Here is a 16,929-nt window from a genome sequence, read left to right as displayed (position 1 = left end):
CTCCACGACTTAACCTATCCATTCTTCTGATCTTGTAGCACCACGTTTCAAAGTCCTAGATTCTCTTACTGCCTGTAGTGATTGTTGTAAACGTGTCTATTTGAGACATGTTTACAACAAACACTACAGACAATACGAGAATCTAGGACTTTGAAACGTCGTGCTACAAGATAAAACTGGGTGTTGTGTGATGTCCTTAGGTTAGTTAGGTTTAAGTAGTTCTAAGTTCTAGGGGACTGATGACCATAGATGTTAAGTCCCATAGTGCTCAGAGCCATTTTTTTACAAGATAAAAAGAATAGATCGGTTAAGTCATGGAGAAGTCTTTCTAGTTACTGTCGGTCTGCACTTTACATCCTCTCAGCTTCCGCCGACGTCAGTAATTGTACTGCCTAAATAACAAAACTCGTAAATTACTTTCACCGTCTCATTGTCTACTGCCATAGTGTCAACATCAGTTGACTTTATTCGATTGCTTTGCATTCCCCAGTATACTTAACGAGTACAAAATTCTTGCGAAGGTTTTACATAAAAAGCGACCAGGTTTTCTGAAAATGTGTGTACCTCACAATTGGGTCATGTTTTGAAACTTGTCTGCCGGGATGGGGAAGTAATCACGTTCATATCAGTGACAATTACAATTATTCGGCTAAGAATACAGTGAATTCTTCGTTTTAGTGCCCACAATTTTACAAGACAAAAAGGTTCGTCGGTATTTCATACGTCTCTAGTGTGGTCGATGGATAATAATGCTATGCTGTGTGAGGTGCTTCTAAGTATCTTCAGCAGTGAATGAATTCGGAAGAGAAGTAGCAGAATAGTTTCAGAATTCATATAGTTACCGTAACAGAAGAGAATTGAAACGTTTGGAATGTAATGATACAGAAAATGTTGAAAATCAGATGAGCTGATATGAAACGTGGAGGTTCTCCGCAAAATTAGCGAAGAAAGGAACACGAAAACACTACCAAGAAGAAGGTACAGGATGACAGGACAAGTGTTAACGGTTCAGTAAATAAAAGATTGTAGGGGCGAACATTGGAATATATCTAGAAGTTAACTGAACTCAGGACGTACGCTGCTATTTTTAGAGATGAAGAGGTTGACGCAGAAAAATAATTCAGGGCGGACAGCAGCAAACCAGTCAGACGAATGTCGATTCAAAATAAAAGAAGGTGACAGCCCTAAAGTTTGTATTCTTGTCACACATCCCTCCACTATGTCGTTACTGACACCACAGGCTATGAAGAGCAGATCGTCCATACGTCTGGGAGTACCTACGTTATACGCTGGTTAAGAGTTTACAGAAATTAGTGACCAAATGGTTGCTACAAATTTCCGCATAGAGTACACTGCGTCGTTTTTCATAGAGGTACTTTGCATGAGATACGCGGACATTCCTCACAAGCCTCGTGTGAGCAGTAAAATCCCTAAGTTTCGAAGGCTTTAATTTGGTGTATCGGAACGTCATTCAGCATGGGAGTATCCACGTATATTGCTCCCTCATACTGTACAAATTACTGTTTCGGGTTTTTTTTTTTATTCTTTCTGTTTTGTGCCTCCACACGATGACAGTTGCCATCACCCTCAAGAATCTGCTGCTCTTTGCAAAGATGGGAGTTGTAACTGCTGAGCTGAGGTAGTTCTTAGGACAGGCTCGCACATTCTGTGCTTTCTGACGTCTGTAAGCCAGTGAGTAGCTCAAAAATGGACCAAAATAGACGGCTTCGTATGTCGAAATACGTGCAAAATGACCGTAGAGATAATGTCACACACAAGTTGACTGCACAACATCTTGTAATTGTTATTATCAAGACATAAAATTCATTCAGTTAAATTGTACAGAGAAATTCCTCAAGGACCTGAAAGTACTACAATAATCAAACCATAATAATCATTTGCGACAGTGTGCTTCTCATGTTATACTTTTTTGGTACTAATGGGCAAGAAACTATGTTAGAATCGTAGGACCACTGTAAAGCTTAGATGTCTTCCGCAATATCTTAGTGAATTGCAACTGAGAAAAGTTCGCCATTTAAGAATATCTGCGAGCACTTCAGGATACTCCCATTTGCAAAATCTGCTTTATAACTGAAGAAAAGTCTCCATACGCCTTGTTTTCAAACGGGTAATTCGAACGAATTTAAGTTGTTTGCCATGACACCTCCGCCCAGTTACAAATATCTATGTATGGTGTCTCTATTCTCTAGTTGTTTATCTACTTAACGGTTATAATTTCACTTTCGCTACTTGAGAGGGCTTCCATGAAAAACTGTGTTTGTAGGAGTATGAAACTTTGTGGAGGAGATGCGGAAGAGAATTAACAAATAAACAACTTAAAGCATCACAGTTTAATTTCCACATGAGAGGGAAACATTTGTTGATTGCATACCATGTTTACGACCCAGATTACGAACGTTACTCAATGTGACGACCATCTGCATCCACGACAGCTGTGAAGCCGACTACAGATACCATTTCACAATTGTTTGTGGCATTTTTCGAACGGTGGATCATGGAGTGTTCAGCTGTTGTGACACAGCTCGTACACTGTCTGAAGATCGCACATTACACCCTGCATTCTAAACCATGCCAACATTAACTTCAACAATTTGCAGCACAACTGCCCGTCGGCCATTCCGAGGAGCAGTTGTCACCAGTTAATTCGACTTTAGCATCACGTCCTTCAGCCCCAGCCGTTATTTTGATAAAACAAATTTACGAGTAAAGCCCAGACCACTTTATCCGATCCCATGTTGTCTGTCTGCAACTGTAATGCACACTGATGTTTAACCCTAGGTCGTCTTTCCAGTACCGGCGCCTAACGGCAAGCCATGACACTAAAACTGCTAACACTGTATATCCTGCAGAGCACAACCTGAACGTCATTCCCCTAGAGATGGGTACCTGACGGTAAATATTTTTCTATCTACCCTGGGTCACGTAGTGGAAGTTTAATTACAACCGCCCCTTATGTCAAATTACAGCTTGTTCAACATGTACTGATGTGCGCCTACCTCGTCACATATGTGCAGCTAACGCATGATTGTTCTCCGTCAGCGTAAGAAAAGTTCCTGAGCCTTGGCGGGACTGGCGCCAGTCGTATCTCTGACATGAGGACGATCGATTTCCTAGTGCAGGAGTTTGTCTTTGGGGTTGGGCCGACTCGAGATGTAAGGGAGTGCCGATCGCGAGTATAGTGAGAGGACACAACGCTTTGAGAGCGTAACGCGGTGGTGCGCGAGTCGGCGATTGGCTGGTGGACAGAAGTGAAAACGGCGTGCCTGTGGCGGGGCGGTGGTTGTCACGTGGTTGTACTGGAGTCGGCGGGAGTTGGCCGCCGCTGTGCATTCTCCGGCAACCTTGTGAGCTGTGGAAGTGCCCGCTTCCTTGGAGGGACACGCTGTTATGATCTCGTAAAGTGATAGTCTGACATTTTCGCAGAATCTCCCCAGCATCAAGACACCCAGTTACGTACGCTAATTACTAAGAGCGCTTAATTAACTGTGATTGTTTTCGCTCTTGGTACACTAAGACGTTGCAAGACGTGTGATGTTATGTTTGTTCGATTTCATTTGAGGCCTCTTACTACGTGTGTGCTCTGCTTCCGCATAATATGGATGTATTTGCAGACGTGTGTCATAAGGTTCTAGTGAGTGTCGGTTCTCGAGAGCCAGTTCATTTCCCTCTCTTAGTGTTTGTTTATCAAGTACTACTTCACTCAAAGGAAGCACTTCCGAGTGAAATTAGTTGTTGTTTAGCTTTGATTTTATAGAGTAAATTTACTGGTCAATCTTGAATGTTAAACTTAAGAAAAGTTTTTTTGGCCTGCTGTTGTGAGCTGAGTCAGTGGGCAACCGAAGCACTGGGCTTCCCTTTAAATTGTAAGTTTGGCTTACGGGCGGTGGACTTGGCCTGAGCTCGTGTGTTCCTCTTCGGTGGCGTTTACGTGGTTCACATTTTGGTGGCCTACTCGACGTGGGGTAGCAAACGGAGCCACGTCTTTGTTCGAAGTATTACTTCTCTCAGTCGGTTCCACCGTTAGTGGTTAAACTTCGGCCTTACGAGCTTGGACTTTGCTTCTGTTGTTACACATTTATCATTGTACAAAGTTGTAACTTTCTATGCCCTAAACGTCCATCTTACAAGTCAATGGGCATTTAAATAATTTCGGGTTCACCCTGCAAGATTGCCCAGCTTACGTTTAATAAATATGTTTTAATTATTCGTGTTAAAGTTGAAACTGGAAGGGTCTTAAATAATGTCTTAGCTAGAGTTGTTTGTTAAAGTTATAATCAAATTCAGCCTTAGTGGGTTCTGTCAATTTTAGTAGGAGATCGTGGGGTATGATTTATCAACTTGTTTATGATTTTATGTAATGAGAGTTTCTTAAATATTTTGCCTGACCGGCGGTCCTCAATGTTTATGGCAGATGATTTATTGATTTGCTTATGATTTTATGTAATATATGTCTCTTAAATAATCTTGCCCGAGTGGCGCCTGTCAAATTTTATGTGATTGTTTTGGGTAGCTAATAAACCCATTGGAACTGAAATGTTCACTTTATTATGTCACCCCTTCCACCCCCTAGAGATTTAAAGGATAAATAAACAGGTATTAAGTAACTACGTACCATTTCCTTTTCTGTCGTTAGCTTTACACGGTTCGGAAGCGTGTCATTGTCAATGCCAGTTCTTACACTGAAATTAGATTCCAGAGATGCGTTTCAAATATTTTTTTCTGGCCAGATTGTCATATGAAAATTTAAATGGCGTATCAGACATCATGGAATACAACATCAATGCATAGATATGTAGCGATGGTTACGTATATTCTAAAAGCTGTTAAAATTCAGGCCATGCACCAGCCATTTTATTTGCTGAGGGGTAGTGAAACTAATTACGTAAGTGACATTTAACAAGAAACAAGAAATTCATTCTATATGAGTTATACTAAAACAAAAAACGAAGGGCAACTCACATAGAAGATAACATGACAAATAGTGTAAAATTCAGCGACTGTTCTTCCATATTACCTTGGTATAATTAATTCGAAATTGTACTTATTTTTTGAAGCAGTACACTGAAAAACATGACAGGTAGTATCCCCGTTTCTTCCAGAACCATTTCGTCTCATCAGAAATTGTGACCAATCTAGTTTTTGCGAGTGACAGTTACGTTTGCTCGTAGATATGAAATAAAGGACCGTTTTCCTATTGGATTCCTCTTTATACAGAAATTGACGGTTCGTGTTCCGTGATAGAAAACCATAACTATTATGCTTGGCACTGTGCCATTAACCCCGTTTTCCCACAGAGCATTGTTTGCGTTTGCACTAAGCGTAAATCGTGGATGTAAATCGTTGTAGTTAGTCTTCTGACTGAAATTGCCTTCGATTACAGCTGGCTCTTTAAGAGTCAGAGCTGGAACCAGCAGGAGAAACTTGTCGAAAGAGTTCTACACGGCTGTAATTCCGGCATTTAATCCACTTTAATCAGTTTTTGTTTCAGGAGCTGTAATCCGTTTTTAATAAAGGGGACGGAAGTTTTCGCGCGAACTTCAACTACTTGGCTCTCTTTCCGTTTCGTTCTTTCAACATTGGATATCTCTTTTCTTTTCGCCTTAGCAGACGAATCACGACGGGGCCATGAAATAACAGTTCACTGTGCAACTTTTCGTGCTGCCCTAGGACACCTTTAGAGTCTTTCTGAAGCAGCGCTGTTAGGCTCTGAATGTTCGAGAAAACAGCATCCTACAAATTATTCCCTTTAATTGTTTAAATGGCAGCAGTACGGAAGAATCTTGTACCATTCTTCAGAAAAATAAGAACTTCTAACATTATTGTTAGTACCGAGTGAAGTGGCGCAATGGTTAAGACAATGAACGTACTTGTATATGCGAGAACAATGGGTTCAGACCATGCTCCCGTACTAAAAAATATTTTGCGTCTTACGTAAATTGTTACAGTTTTTATGATCCGAATGGTCTGAGGCAGCTTTCCACACTAATCTGTTTTGTGCAAATCTGTTAATCTCTGCACAATTACTACCATCCACATCCATTCGAATCTGCATTCTGTAGTCAAAATCTATCTAATAAAAGTAAGTGTCCGATTTCACGCTACACTCTAAATTTTCTCTCTTTTCTGATTATTGTTATGAAAGGAAGTTTCATTTCTGAGAAAATATGTAGAGTCTTAACATGTCACAATAAACAACTTTTCTTTGTATCGAAAGCTACCGTTTGCACACTACCGTGAGGCTGTATAAGTAATTAGCTCTCGGCAACATTTGCACCAACGAGAATTAAGTTTTTCAGTTATATTCTAGATAATGAAATACAAAATTACAAAAATTTTAAAACTTTCTAGGAAACTTTTAAAAATTTTGGAAATACTTTTATATGTTGTCTCAGTCACATTGAACAGTAAAAAAATTTTACACAGTGATTACCAGTTTCGGTAGCTTAACTACCGTTGCCACTGATACCCGAAACAAGTTACGTAAAAATTGCTTTTGGCTTGCTTTTAAAATATTTACTGGATATTAACATTACGGTACAATAAATGCAACTAGCAGTGTACAACACTTCTGTATCGCCCAGAACACTAAAATTTTAAAATCTCCATGCAAAATCAGAATTTAAAAAAAAATACAATACTGAAGAGGCTCCATGTTTCAATTGCCACCAAAAATAGCGTGGTACACTCAAGTAATTACCCTTTCTACTATATAAATAGTATCTTACTCGTTGGTCAGTACTTAATCTATTTTTTTGACCTTTTGTTCGTTTTAGGCTGAATATAAACATTTTACCTGAAGATCTAAAATGAGAATGTTATGGACGATGTAATCCCGTTTTACTCTGCTACTTACATTTATAATACTGCTTGTGATATGTTAATTCCATGCAGATTTCTTAAATGTAAGCCAATAGCAACTCCTACATAACTTGTTCTTCTCGTTTGTCTGTTCTCAGGACTGGGGGCAATGGACAGAGAAAGGGGACAAGAGCAGATAGAAAAAGAAAGGAAAGAGGGGGAGATTGACAGGGGGATGTAGAGATGGACAGAGAAAAGAAAGGACGTAGAGAGAAGAGGGTGGAGGAGATGAACCGTGAGAGGGGGACGGAGGGGCAGCCAGGTAGAGGGGAGAGGGGGAGATCGATGGAGTGAGGAGGGGAGAGAATAAATGTGAGTGGGAGGAGGAGATGGAATTAGAAGTGGGGAGGAGAACATGGATCGAGGTGAAGGAGCACATTGACAGAGTGTGTGTGTGTGTGTGTGTGTGTGGGAGGGGGAGGGGGCAGCTGATGGACAGAGAGAAGGTAGGAAGAGACGGACATAGTTAGGGGCAAGAGGAGATGGAGAGTGGGAGGTGGATAGATAGAGAGAGGAGGAGGAGAAGAATTAATAGGAGATTGGAATAAATGCACACCCTTGCAACGCCAGGTACTCAGCTAGTACTGTGAAACAGAACTGTGTCCATCTCTGTTTTGGTAATAAGGTGTGACTTTCGTATATCAATTTGCATATTTTTGCTACATTAACAGTGTGTACTAGTTAGTTACACTGGTAAGAAAATGTGTTTCGACAATTTGTTATTTTACTGCAATTCTGGATGAAAAATCGATAATTTACTGCTTTAATGTAATGTCCATGCTGCTGAACATAGTTAATATTTATAGAAATGAAGTGGAAGGGAGTTTGGTAACATACTATCATTTTTCATAGGGCTTTGTTAGTTACGGAGAAACAGGAATTTCACGCTGACAAACTTCAAACAGCAAATTACGACGAGGGACATCAGAGAAGCTACGATCGTTCAGTATGTATCTGTTTAATTCACTGTGGTAAGGCCTACGTTTAAATCTCTCGAATACGCACTTAGTCCTGCACACTGCCAACAAGTAAGTAAGGTGAATCCTCAACCGCTGGTATACTCACAACCATTAAAGTAACTTTTCATCAGAAATAATTGGGGGGGGGGGCTATATTAAAAGGTCTGTATTTCAAATGAGAAAAGATAAATAACATTTAGTTAATAGCAGAAAGAGTAGAAGTTATATGCCTTTGTATGTTTTTAGTAAGCCAAAGAATAATATATCAGTACTGGTGCTCGTTTGTAACTGGCTCCATAGCTTTCGGTTTGGTGTCAGGCACTGCACGTTGTCAGTCATGCATCCTCTCTTGCCTTTACTTTAATTTTCGTCGCAGGTAAAAACCTACCCTTACACCTGCAAATTGTACTGAATGGATTTGGTATTACTAAATCTTTGTTGGTAATGACAAATACTTGGAAGCTAAATTTCTTCAAATTGGCGCCGGCCGCTATATTGTCTTCGCAGCATCCAAGAATTAGCATTTTTAATGAAACTACCAGCTTAAAATAACGGTTCACCGACTGAAAATAGCCTTATTACCTTGACGTCTTGGCATTCAGTTTTCTATTAAACACACCAGCAAAACAATTGGTAATCGAAAGTATTACTGACGGCGAGTGCTAACAGTTAAAACCAAGCGATCAGTGGAAAAAGAAAAAAAAGCAGATGAATATAAAAGTTGTGGAGTTCGTTCGACAAAATGAATGAGTTTTTGAAACGGCAGTTAACACACGTTTAAATCAAATGAATCATCGATTTTCCACACCAACACCATTCTAAATTTAGGGTTGCTCAGTGAGGAGTGCAGAGATGTACGCAGAGATTAACTTGTGAATGTAAAATGACTCGTTCTTCATTACTACGATCTAGCGTGCAAAATGCTCCATAGAAACTAGTTAACTAGCAGGTAGAGAAAGAGAGGAAATCAACCGACGAAATCTTTTGTTGCATTCAGCGTGATTAAAAAATTAAACAAATAAATAAAATGAAACGACCGTCCAGTAAATATAAAGTATCGTGTCTAGACATGCTCATGTAATGTACGGGTACCCTCTCGTTATCACTGGAGTTAGATCACTCCAATATAATACTAGGAGGGGAATATTGTTCCGCCAGTAAAGCAGCAGCAACAAACAAATGGTTAACTTAGAAGTCACTGACTTCGAAAGTAGACAAGTCATCCAATGTCACCTGTGTACCAGATCCATCAAGGACGTTTCAATCCTTCTAAATCTACCCAAGACAGCTGTTGGTGATATAGTTGTCAAGTGGAAACCCGAAGGAAGGTCTCATGTACTGAGTGACAGGCACCGTCGAGCACTGCGGCAGCTATTAGTAGAAAATTGCATGAAATCAGCAGAAGGAATCATTCGTGGGTTGCACTGTGCTACCAGCTGTCCGGCCAGCACAGTGACTTTGCGCACGTAGTTAAAAATAATCAGGTATAATAGTCCAGCAGCTCCTTGCAAACTACACATTCCTGTAGTCAGGTCTCAGTGACTCTTGAAGAGGTGTAAAGAACGACGTCATTGGACACTGGATTACTAGAAACGAGTAATTACGAGTGATGGACCTCGTTATGTCCTGTGGAAGTCCGATGGAAGGGTTTGGGTTTAACGAACCCTGGGGAACATTAGCTGTGTTCACGTGTAGTGCCAACAGTGATGTACACAGGACCTTTTGCTATGGTATGGGTTCTCTTGTGGTGTGATTCGCTTATTGCGCTCAAGGAAACGCTAAATACGGAAGGATACGAAGATATTTATACCGTTCAGTACTGTGTACAGTAGACGAACATTTGGGACACGATGACTGTACTATGACAACGCATCGTGTCGTAAAGCAGCATCTTTGCCCCAACGGTTTGTGGACAATAACTTTCCTGAAATGGACTAGCCTGCAAAGAGTCCCGACTGAACCCTATGAAGCAACTCTGGCATGCGTTAGAGTGTCGAAATCACTCTGGACCTCAGCGTCCTACATCGCTATCTTCTCTGGTTTCGATTCTTGAGGAAGTATGGGCTGAAATTCCTCCCCAGACATTTGGAAATACCATTGGAAGCGCCCCCACAGAAATCGTGTTGTGCTAAACGTAAAGGTTAGACATCCATTGATAATTGTCTGGACACTTTTGATCAGATAGTGTACATGATCGTAGATCACACTAGAAAACATGAAAGGGCAGCATGTGTGTTCATCGTTGAAAGCATAATTCATGGAAAGGCCTCGAAGAGATTTTTGTCCAGCAGTGGATGCTGCTTGTTGCGATGATTAGGATGAAGATGATGTTCTAATAAAATTGTAATCTTACAAAATAGGGACAGTAGATAATACTTTCTTCAAACGTTAGCAGTCAGCACTAAATGATAATGGTGGAGTTTTGTTTTTATCCCTTACAAAATTTAATTTGATCTCCGCCTTTCTCAATGGGTTAACTGTCCTCCTCTCCAAAAAAGGTAGGAATCACTGATTTAGATAAATCACGGTATGCCTAAATCTTCAGCACAGCATCCGAAGCCACTCCTGGTATTACAGGTGCATAAACCAGTGCGCCAAATCCCTCAGGCTGATGAATAAAGGTTTTCCCAGAGCTGCCAGAGGCGTCCCAGTAGCCGCCTTCCCGCCCGACTCGCTGCCTTTGTTCGCAGCTTTGCTGCCGCAGTTGTCGCGCCCCTGCGGACTCACCTGCAGCACGTAGTGCACGTTCTCCTCGGAGAGCGCGTTGCCCGCTATGTCCAGCTCCCTCAGGGACTGCGTCAGCGGCACGAACGACGCGGGCTCCAGACGGTCCAGCTTGTTCCAGCCCAAGTCGAGGCTCCTGAAACACGCAGCACACAATATGCCGAGGACCTAATGGTGATTGTTGTGAACTGCTTCTCACCAGTGGCTCATACCAGTACCGATTTCACATTTGAAAAAGTTCATGAACACAACTGACGAAATCTCAGGAATCTGCAATAAATCATAGATTTTTTTTTTTTTGAAAGAATACACCACCATCCGACAGTATATTTTTGTATATTTCTTTGTCTTCAGTGTAGTTTTCACCTTTCGCGCCATTATCGAGTACAATGTTCTTAGACCATTAACGTCATTTTGCTGTGTACTGTGGCGGATGACAATACACACTTCACATTTGATTAACATAATATGAATGGTCAAATTAACGTCTTGTAGGGATGCAGCACATTATCGTACAAGCATTTGATGCCTGGAGAAGTCAGCCCAAAGCAGATAAAAACAAGACTCAAGAACATCGTCTTTCCCAGACACGGTGCGCTTATTCGATAATGTGCTGCATTCCTACAAGACGTTAATTTGACCATTTATATCATGTTAAGCAAAAGCGTTGAAGTGTGTATTATCATCCTGCACAGTACACAGCAATATGACGTTAATGGTCTAACACCATTGTAGTCGATACTGACGTGAAAGCCGAAATCTAGATGGTACACAGGAAATACACGAAAATTTATAGTCAGATGGCGGTGTATCCTTTCAAAAAATACTGCATGACTGTGGCTAAGCATCATCGAAACAAAACTCTTAGATAATTTATAGCCTCTCAAAGGGCAACAAGAAGGATTATTGTAACAGTAATATTTACATCTTCTGTCTGAGCTCTGCAGCCTCGGTAATTTTAAAGTACTTAAGTTTCCACCCGTCTGCTATTCTTCAAAATAAATACTTTATTAAGTCATACTAGCTAGTGACGAACCAAGCAAGAGGATACGAAAAGAAGATTTTCACAGTAAAGACGATACCCCTGGCCAAAATAAGCCCACCAGTATCAACCAATCGCCTTAATTCGAACAAAAAATTTCTGTTAATGTTCATCTGGACCACAGCATTGTATGGCAGCGAATCATGGACAGTGGGAAAACGGGAACAGCACATAATCGAAGCGTTTGAGATGTGGTGCCATAGAATGATGTTGAAAATTTGAGGATCTGATCAGGTAAGGGATGAGACGGTTTCTTGAAAATTGGCGAAGGAACGAACACTGACAAAATAAAGTGATTAGAAAACAAAAGTTTATTTAAGTGGCATTCGCAAACGAAAAACTTCATGTTGAATAAAAACACCACTGCATCTGTATGGTTACTTTACTTCAAAAGCACTACCGGTTTGGTAAGGGTAGATACCTAATCAGGTGATAATTACAACACGATGCTGTTGCACATTTGATATTAAACTTTTCCTTAGATTCCTAGAATTACATTACATTTTAAAAATAAAGTTGTGCCCACTATAAACAAATGTAGAAAAGAAGCCATGTTCCAGTGAATCAGACACGTGGTGTACGAAGCAGCGCCGCGACTCAGTGGGATGCAACATGATTTACAGATTGCAGTAAAATTCTAAGAATCGGGAGAAAAGTTTAACATCAAAAGTACTCCACGAAACCAGTCGTGATTTTGAAATAATGTAACCATACAACTGAAGCGGTGTTTTTATTCAAAATAACTGATTTGAGTTACAATTCTCTGTGATAGGTAGAACGGTCGCTATGGTGTATTAATTTGTTCATGGTTTGTGATGTTACCATCCCTGGTAGTGTATACAAGGGCCGTGAACAGCATCATACGTTTTCTGATGGCTGTGAAGGACAGAGAGATGTTGGAGCGTTGTGAGTACCTGATGAAGTATGAAAGGGTTTTTAATGTTGTTCTCCATTTGGCCGGCTGGTCGAATCACGCAGTTGTCAGATTTGTGGGACATTAGGATGTTACAGTGATTGGATGTTGGACTGGGAGGGAAGATGAGGGTATGCGTTCTCGTCCTCAAGGTTCCAGTGGAGCACATCCGAACACCGCTAGGGAAGATAGCTGTATTGTCCACTAAGTACTTCGTAAACCATTCACATCTGCGCCTTCCATCCGAGAACAAATAATGGACTTCTTGCATCATATTGTGTGCTCCCGCAACATTGGTCTGAGTCTAGCAACAGCTGAACTAGAGAATTACCGTCCTAGGTGTAGTCTGCTGTTAACGCCTCAATATAAACGGCTGAGTTTGGACTGGTGAGCGTCCACACATGCCATATGTCTCTATGAACGGTATCCTTGGTTCTGAGGTACGTATGTGGTCAGCAAAATCCCCAGATCGCTCCACAGTGGAACACGTGCGGGCCCATCTCGAACGTGAACTCCGTCCCAATGTCTGTAATCAGGGTATCAGAAATAAGAGACGTGGTCCAGGTGGGCGGGACAACAGCTTTGTGATCCCCTTCCCTACCGAATAAGCAGTTACATGCAGGTTAGATGGGGCGCAACGGCATACTGATAAGAGGCCTCACCCTGCACAGATCTTCGAAACATGTCTCAGTTTTGTAATGACGAAAATAATGTGACATACTCTCTTAACTCGTGAAGTTTCGTTACGTTTTCCCTTTGACTTCTACGTACTTCACTTTTTTGGTCAATTTCACTGAGGACTTTGTGTACAACTGCTGCTCTGAGAGGAAGGGGTTAGAGCAGGAGAGGAACTCATTAAGGTGCGCATCAGAGAAATCAGAAGCCGGATGACACAACAATAAACCTAGTTTCGAGTGTTGGTCATTCTGAAGTGACCATTAGATGTGAATACATGATCTTTGTATGGTATAAGAAACAGCACTGGCATACCACGCACATTTAGGAATAGCGTTAGAATACTTATCCATATACTACTCATACATACATCTGTTCGCAGTTCCAAGATGTATATGTACAGGGTGATTCAAAAAGAATACCACAACTTTAGGTATTTAAAACTCTGCAACGACAAAAGGCAGAGCTAAGCACTATCTGTCGGCGAATTAAGGGAGCTATAAAGTTTCATTTAGTTGTACATTTGTTCGCTTGAGGCGCTGTTGACTAGGCGTCAGCGTCAGTTCATGCTAAGATGGCGACCGCTCAACAGAAAGCTTTTTGTGTTATTGAGTACGGCAGAAGTGAATCGACGACAGTTGTTCAGCGTGCATTTCGAACGAAGTATGGTGTTAAACCTCCTGATAGGTGGTGTATTAAACGTTGGTATATACAGTTTACAGAGAATGGGTGTTTGTGCAAAGGGAAAAGTTCTGGACGGCCGAGAACGAGTGATGAAAATGTAGCACGCATCCAGCAAGCATTTGTTCGCAGCCCAGGAAAATCGACTCGCAGAGCTAGCAGAGAGCTGCAAATTCCACAGTCAACTGTATGGAGAGTCCTACGAAAAAGGTTGGTTATGAAACCTGAACGTCAACTACCCGAGGCGATGGATCGGCCGCCAGGCAGCCCGTGACAGAGCACTTCATCACTGGCCTCCAAGAAGCCCTGATCTTACCCCCTGCGATTTTTTCTTATGGGGGTATGTTAAGGATATGGTGTTTCGGCCACCTCTCCCAGCCACCATTGATGATTTGAAACGAGAAATAACAGCAGCTATCCAAACTGTTACGCCTGATATGCTACAGAGAGTGTGGAACGAGTTGGAGTATCGGGTTGATATTGCTCGTGTGTCTGGAGGGGGCCATATTGAACATCTCTGAACTTGCTTTTGAGTGAAAAAAAACCTTTTTAAATACTCTTTGTAATGATGTATAACTGAAGGTTATATTATGTTTCTTTCATTAAATACACATTTTTAAAGTTGTGGTATTCTTTTTGAATCACCCTGTATTTTAAAATAAGAGTTGGGTGGAAAAGATGTCTTTCTTTTATCAAAAACCGTGTCACTTAAAATAAAAGGTTGGTGTTTGCCAGAGTACTGAATAAAAAATATACATTAATCCTATCACATACACATTTCACTAAAGGGTATATTTCATTTTAACGTGTGTTTTGTTGATGGTCAATTCATACAAAAGAAATTACGTTCAGCTGCACTGCATCGCTTAATCGCTAATGTGAATAAATAAAAATGAAATAATTATTATTCATTCCTTTTTAAATTATTTCAAACGAGTTTTCTCACAGCAATCGTTGGGGGTAACAAAGTTTTCAAATTACTCCAAGATTTCAATAAATCTAAGATAAGCACCAAATATCAATAAAATCCTTCTGGTTGGTCTGGAGCTACATGTTACAAACTAGCACGACAAGTAGAAGGAAACTACGGTGTGAGTTCAATTTCAGCATCGAGTGATATTGTTTTACCACTGCCGATACGAACGAGGCGACTTAGTGGCTTTACAAGGAGCCACCTAAGCACCTCGTGATGTTACCTGCGTTGAGCTCAGAATGGTGTAGATCCACTAGAACGTGTGTAGATCCATTATAACGCACCAGTGCGGTCACGGTAGGAGGGATTTCGTGCTGTAGCACTTACCTGAGGGTGGAGAGCCCGTGGAACGCCTGAGCGGTGACCTTGGCGAGGCGGTTGCGCGCGAGCGACAGGTGTTCGAGGTCGTGCTGCTGCTGGAAGCTGTTCTCGAGCACGACCGGCAGCTGGTTGCCGTCGAGCAGCAGCGTGCGCAGGCGCCGCAGGTCGCTGAACTCGTCGGCCGCCACGTACTTGAACTCGTTGTCGCCCAGGTCGAGCAGCGTCAGGTCGGGCAGCAGGCGGTACACCATGGTGTTCATGTTGGACAGCGCGCAGCCGCGGCAGCGCAGCACGCGCAGCCTCTGCACAGCGCGGGAACGCCGTCAGACACGCCTGACGTCTAAGACTACTTACCTCTGCAGTTTGTTGTTGGTTGGTTGGTTTGGGGAAGGATTAGGGAAGGAAGTCGGCCGTGCCCTTTGAAAGGAACCATCCCGGCATTTGCCTGGAGCGATTTAGGGAAATCACGGAAAACCTAAATCAGGATGGCCGGACGCGGGATTGAACCGTCGTCCTCCCGAATGCGAGTCCAGTGTCTAACCACTGCGCCACCTCGCTCGGTCCTGCAGGTTGTAAACGATGGACGCGTGCAACGTCCACAATAGTGTAGGGGGTGACGAAACGGACAATTTGACAGGCCTATTAGACACGCGGTCTGTCAACCTGGAAAACAACCTCAAATACCATGCGCTAATAGAAGCGGGAGAGAGCTTATTTGGAGTATTTGTTGAATTACACTGCCGGAAAAAGAATGAGTCCATCTGGAATGATTATGTCGATTTCGAGGCGATGACGAATATGCCACCTGGGGGATAGTAGATGCACTGATAATAGTACAAACGTTGTCCATCAACAGGTACTGTATTTTCATAGCTACTAGAGCGCAAATGTGTTTACTCTTTAATAGGGCATGCTCACAGCCAGAAGGCTCAGTGTGGAGCAAACGTGTGAAACCACCAGGCAACCGTACCATCAAGACACCCTCATGCTGCCTATGGCCAAATGAGCGAGTTTGAAAGGTGTCAAACTGTAGCCTTCCGAGTGGCAGAAAGGTCCTTTCGGAGAGCTGCCATACGAGTTAAACGTGATCCGTCAGTTGTACAACGATGCTGCTATCAGTGATCACGTGAACATTCTCACACCCGTGGACTAGGTTCTGGACATCCACACAGCACAAACGACCGTCAGGATCGTCGTGTTGTAAGGGCAGCAGTGGCAGACCTTACAGTTATGGCAGCATAGATAAGGGGGCTTGTGAGCCCAGAAGGGTCAACACGAACTCTTGCGAAACGATTACAAGCAGGACTATGGGCACGCACAGCTCTAGCCTATTTTCCATTCACGCCACAGCATCTACGTTCAAGGCTCGGCCGATGCTGTCAGAGGATTACTTGGGAAATGGAATGGCGCCACGGTCTTCAACGAAGAAAGCAGACTCTGCCTGCACGCAAGTGATGATCAACGTAGACCCAGTCAGCACTGTCTCTTAGAATGTATTCGTCCAAGACAGACTGTCCCCATGCCATGCCTTATGGTCTGTTGTGTGATAAGTTAACTACTCTCGTTCACCTTTGGTGTATCTAGAGGGGACGCTAACCAGCACTCGGTATGTGCAGAAATGCTTGCCCCCACACTGACCATGAAATTCAAAGTGCTCTACAAGACGTGCAGCAACTTCTCAGTCCAGCAAGACCTCTGGACTTGTCTGCAATCGAGCAAGTGTGAGATACGATGGGATAAGAAGTGACTTGTGCGAGTCGTC

At 42.2% G+C, this 16,929-nt stretch overlaps 1 protein-coding gene across 1 annotated transcript in view; it reads right to left on the bottom strand.

Annotated features, from left to right (window-relative positions):
• The window catches only part of LOC126235137 (leucine-rich repeat-containing protein 15-like), a 273,873-nt gene that overhangs the window by 20,911 nt on the left and 236,033 nt on the right, over positions 1-16,929 (bottom strand). The window contains exons 6-7 of the mRNA XM_049943870.1: positions 15,174-15,469; positions 10,566-10,698 (exon numbers count right to left, since the gene is read on the bottom strand). Of these exons, the coding sequence (XP_049799827.1) occupies positions 10,566-10,698; positions 15,174-15,469 (429 nt within the window). The remainder of the gene's footprint in view (positions 1-10,565; positions 10,699-15,173; positions 15,470-16,929) is intronic.

This window comes from Schistocerca nitens, chromosome 2 (assembly GCF_023898315.1).
Source record: "Schistocerca nitens isolate TAMUIC-IGC-003100 chromosome 2, iqSchNite1.1, whole genome shotgun sequence".
In the NCBI taxonomy this organism is placed as follows: domain Eukaryota; kingdom Metazoa; phylum Arthropoda; class Insecta; order Orthoptera; family Acrididae; genus Schistocerca; species Schistocerca nitens.
Note: the sequence above shows the minus strand (reverse complement) of the source record. Positions and strands in the feature narration are given on the sequence as shown.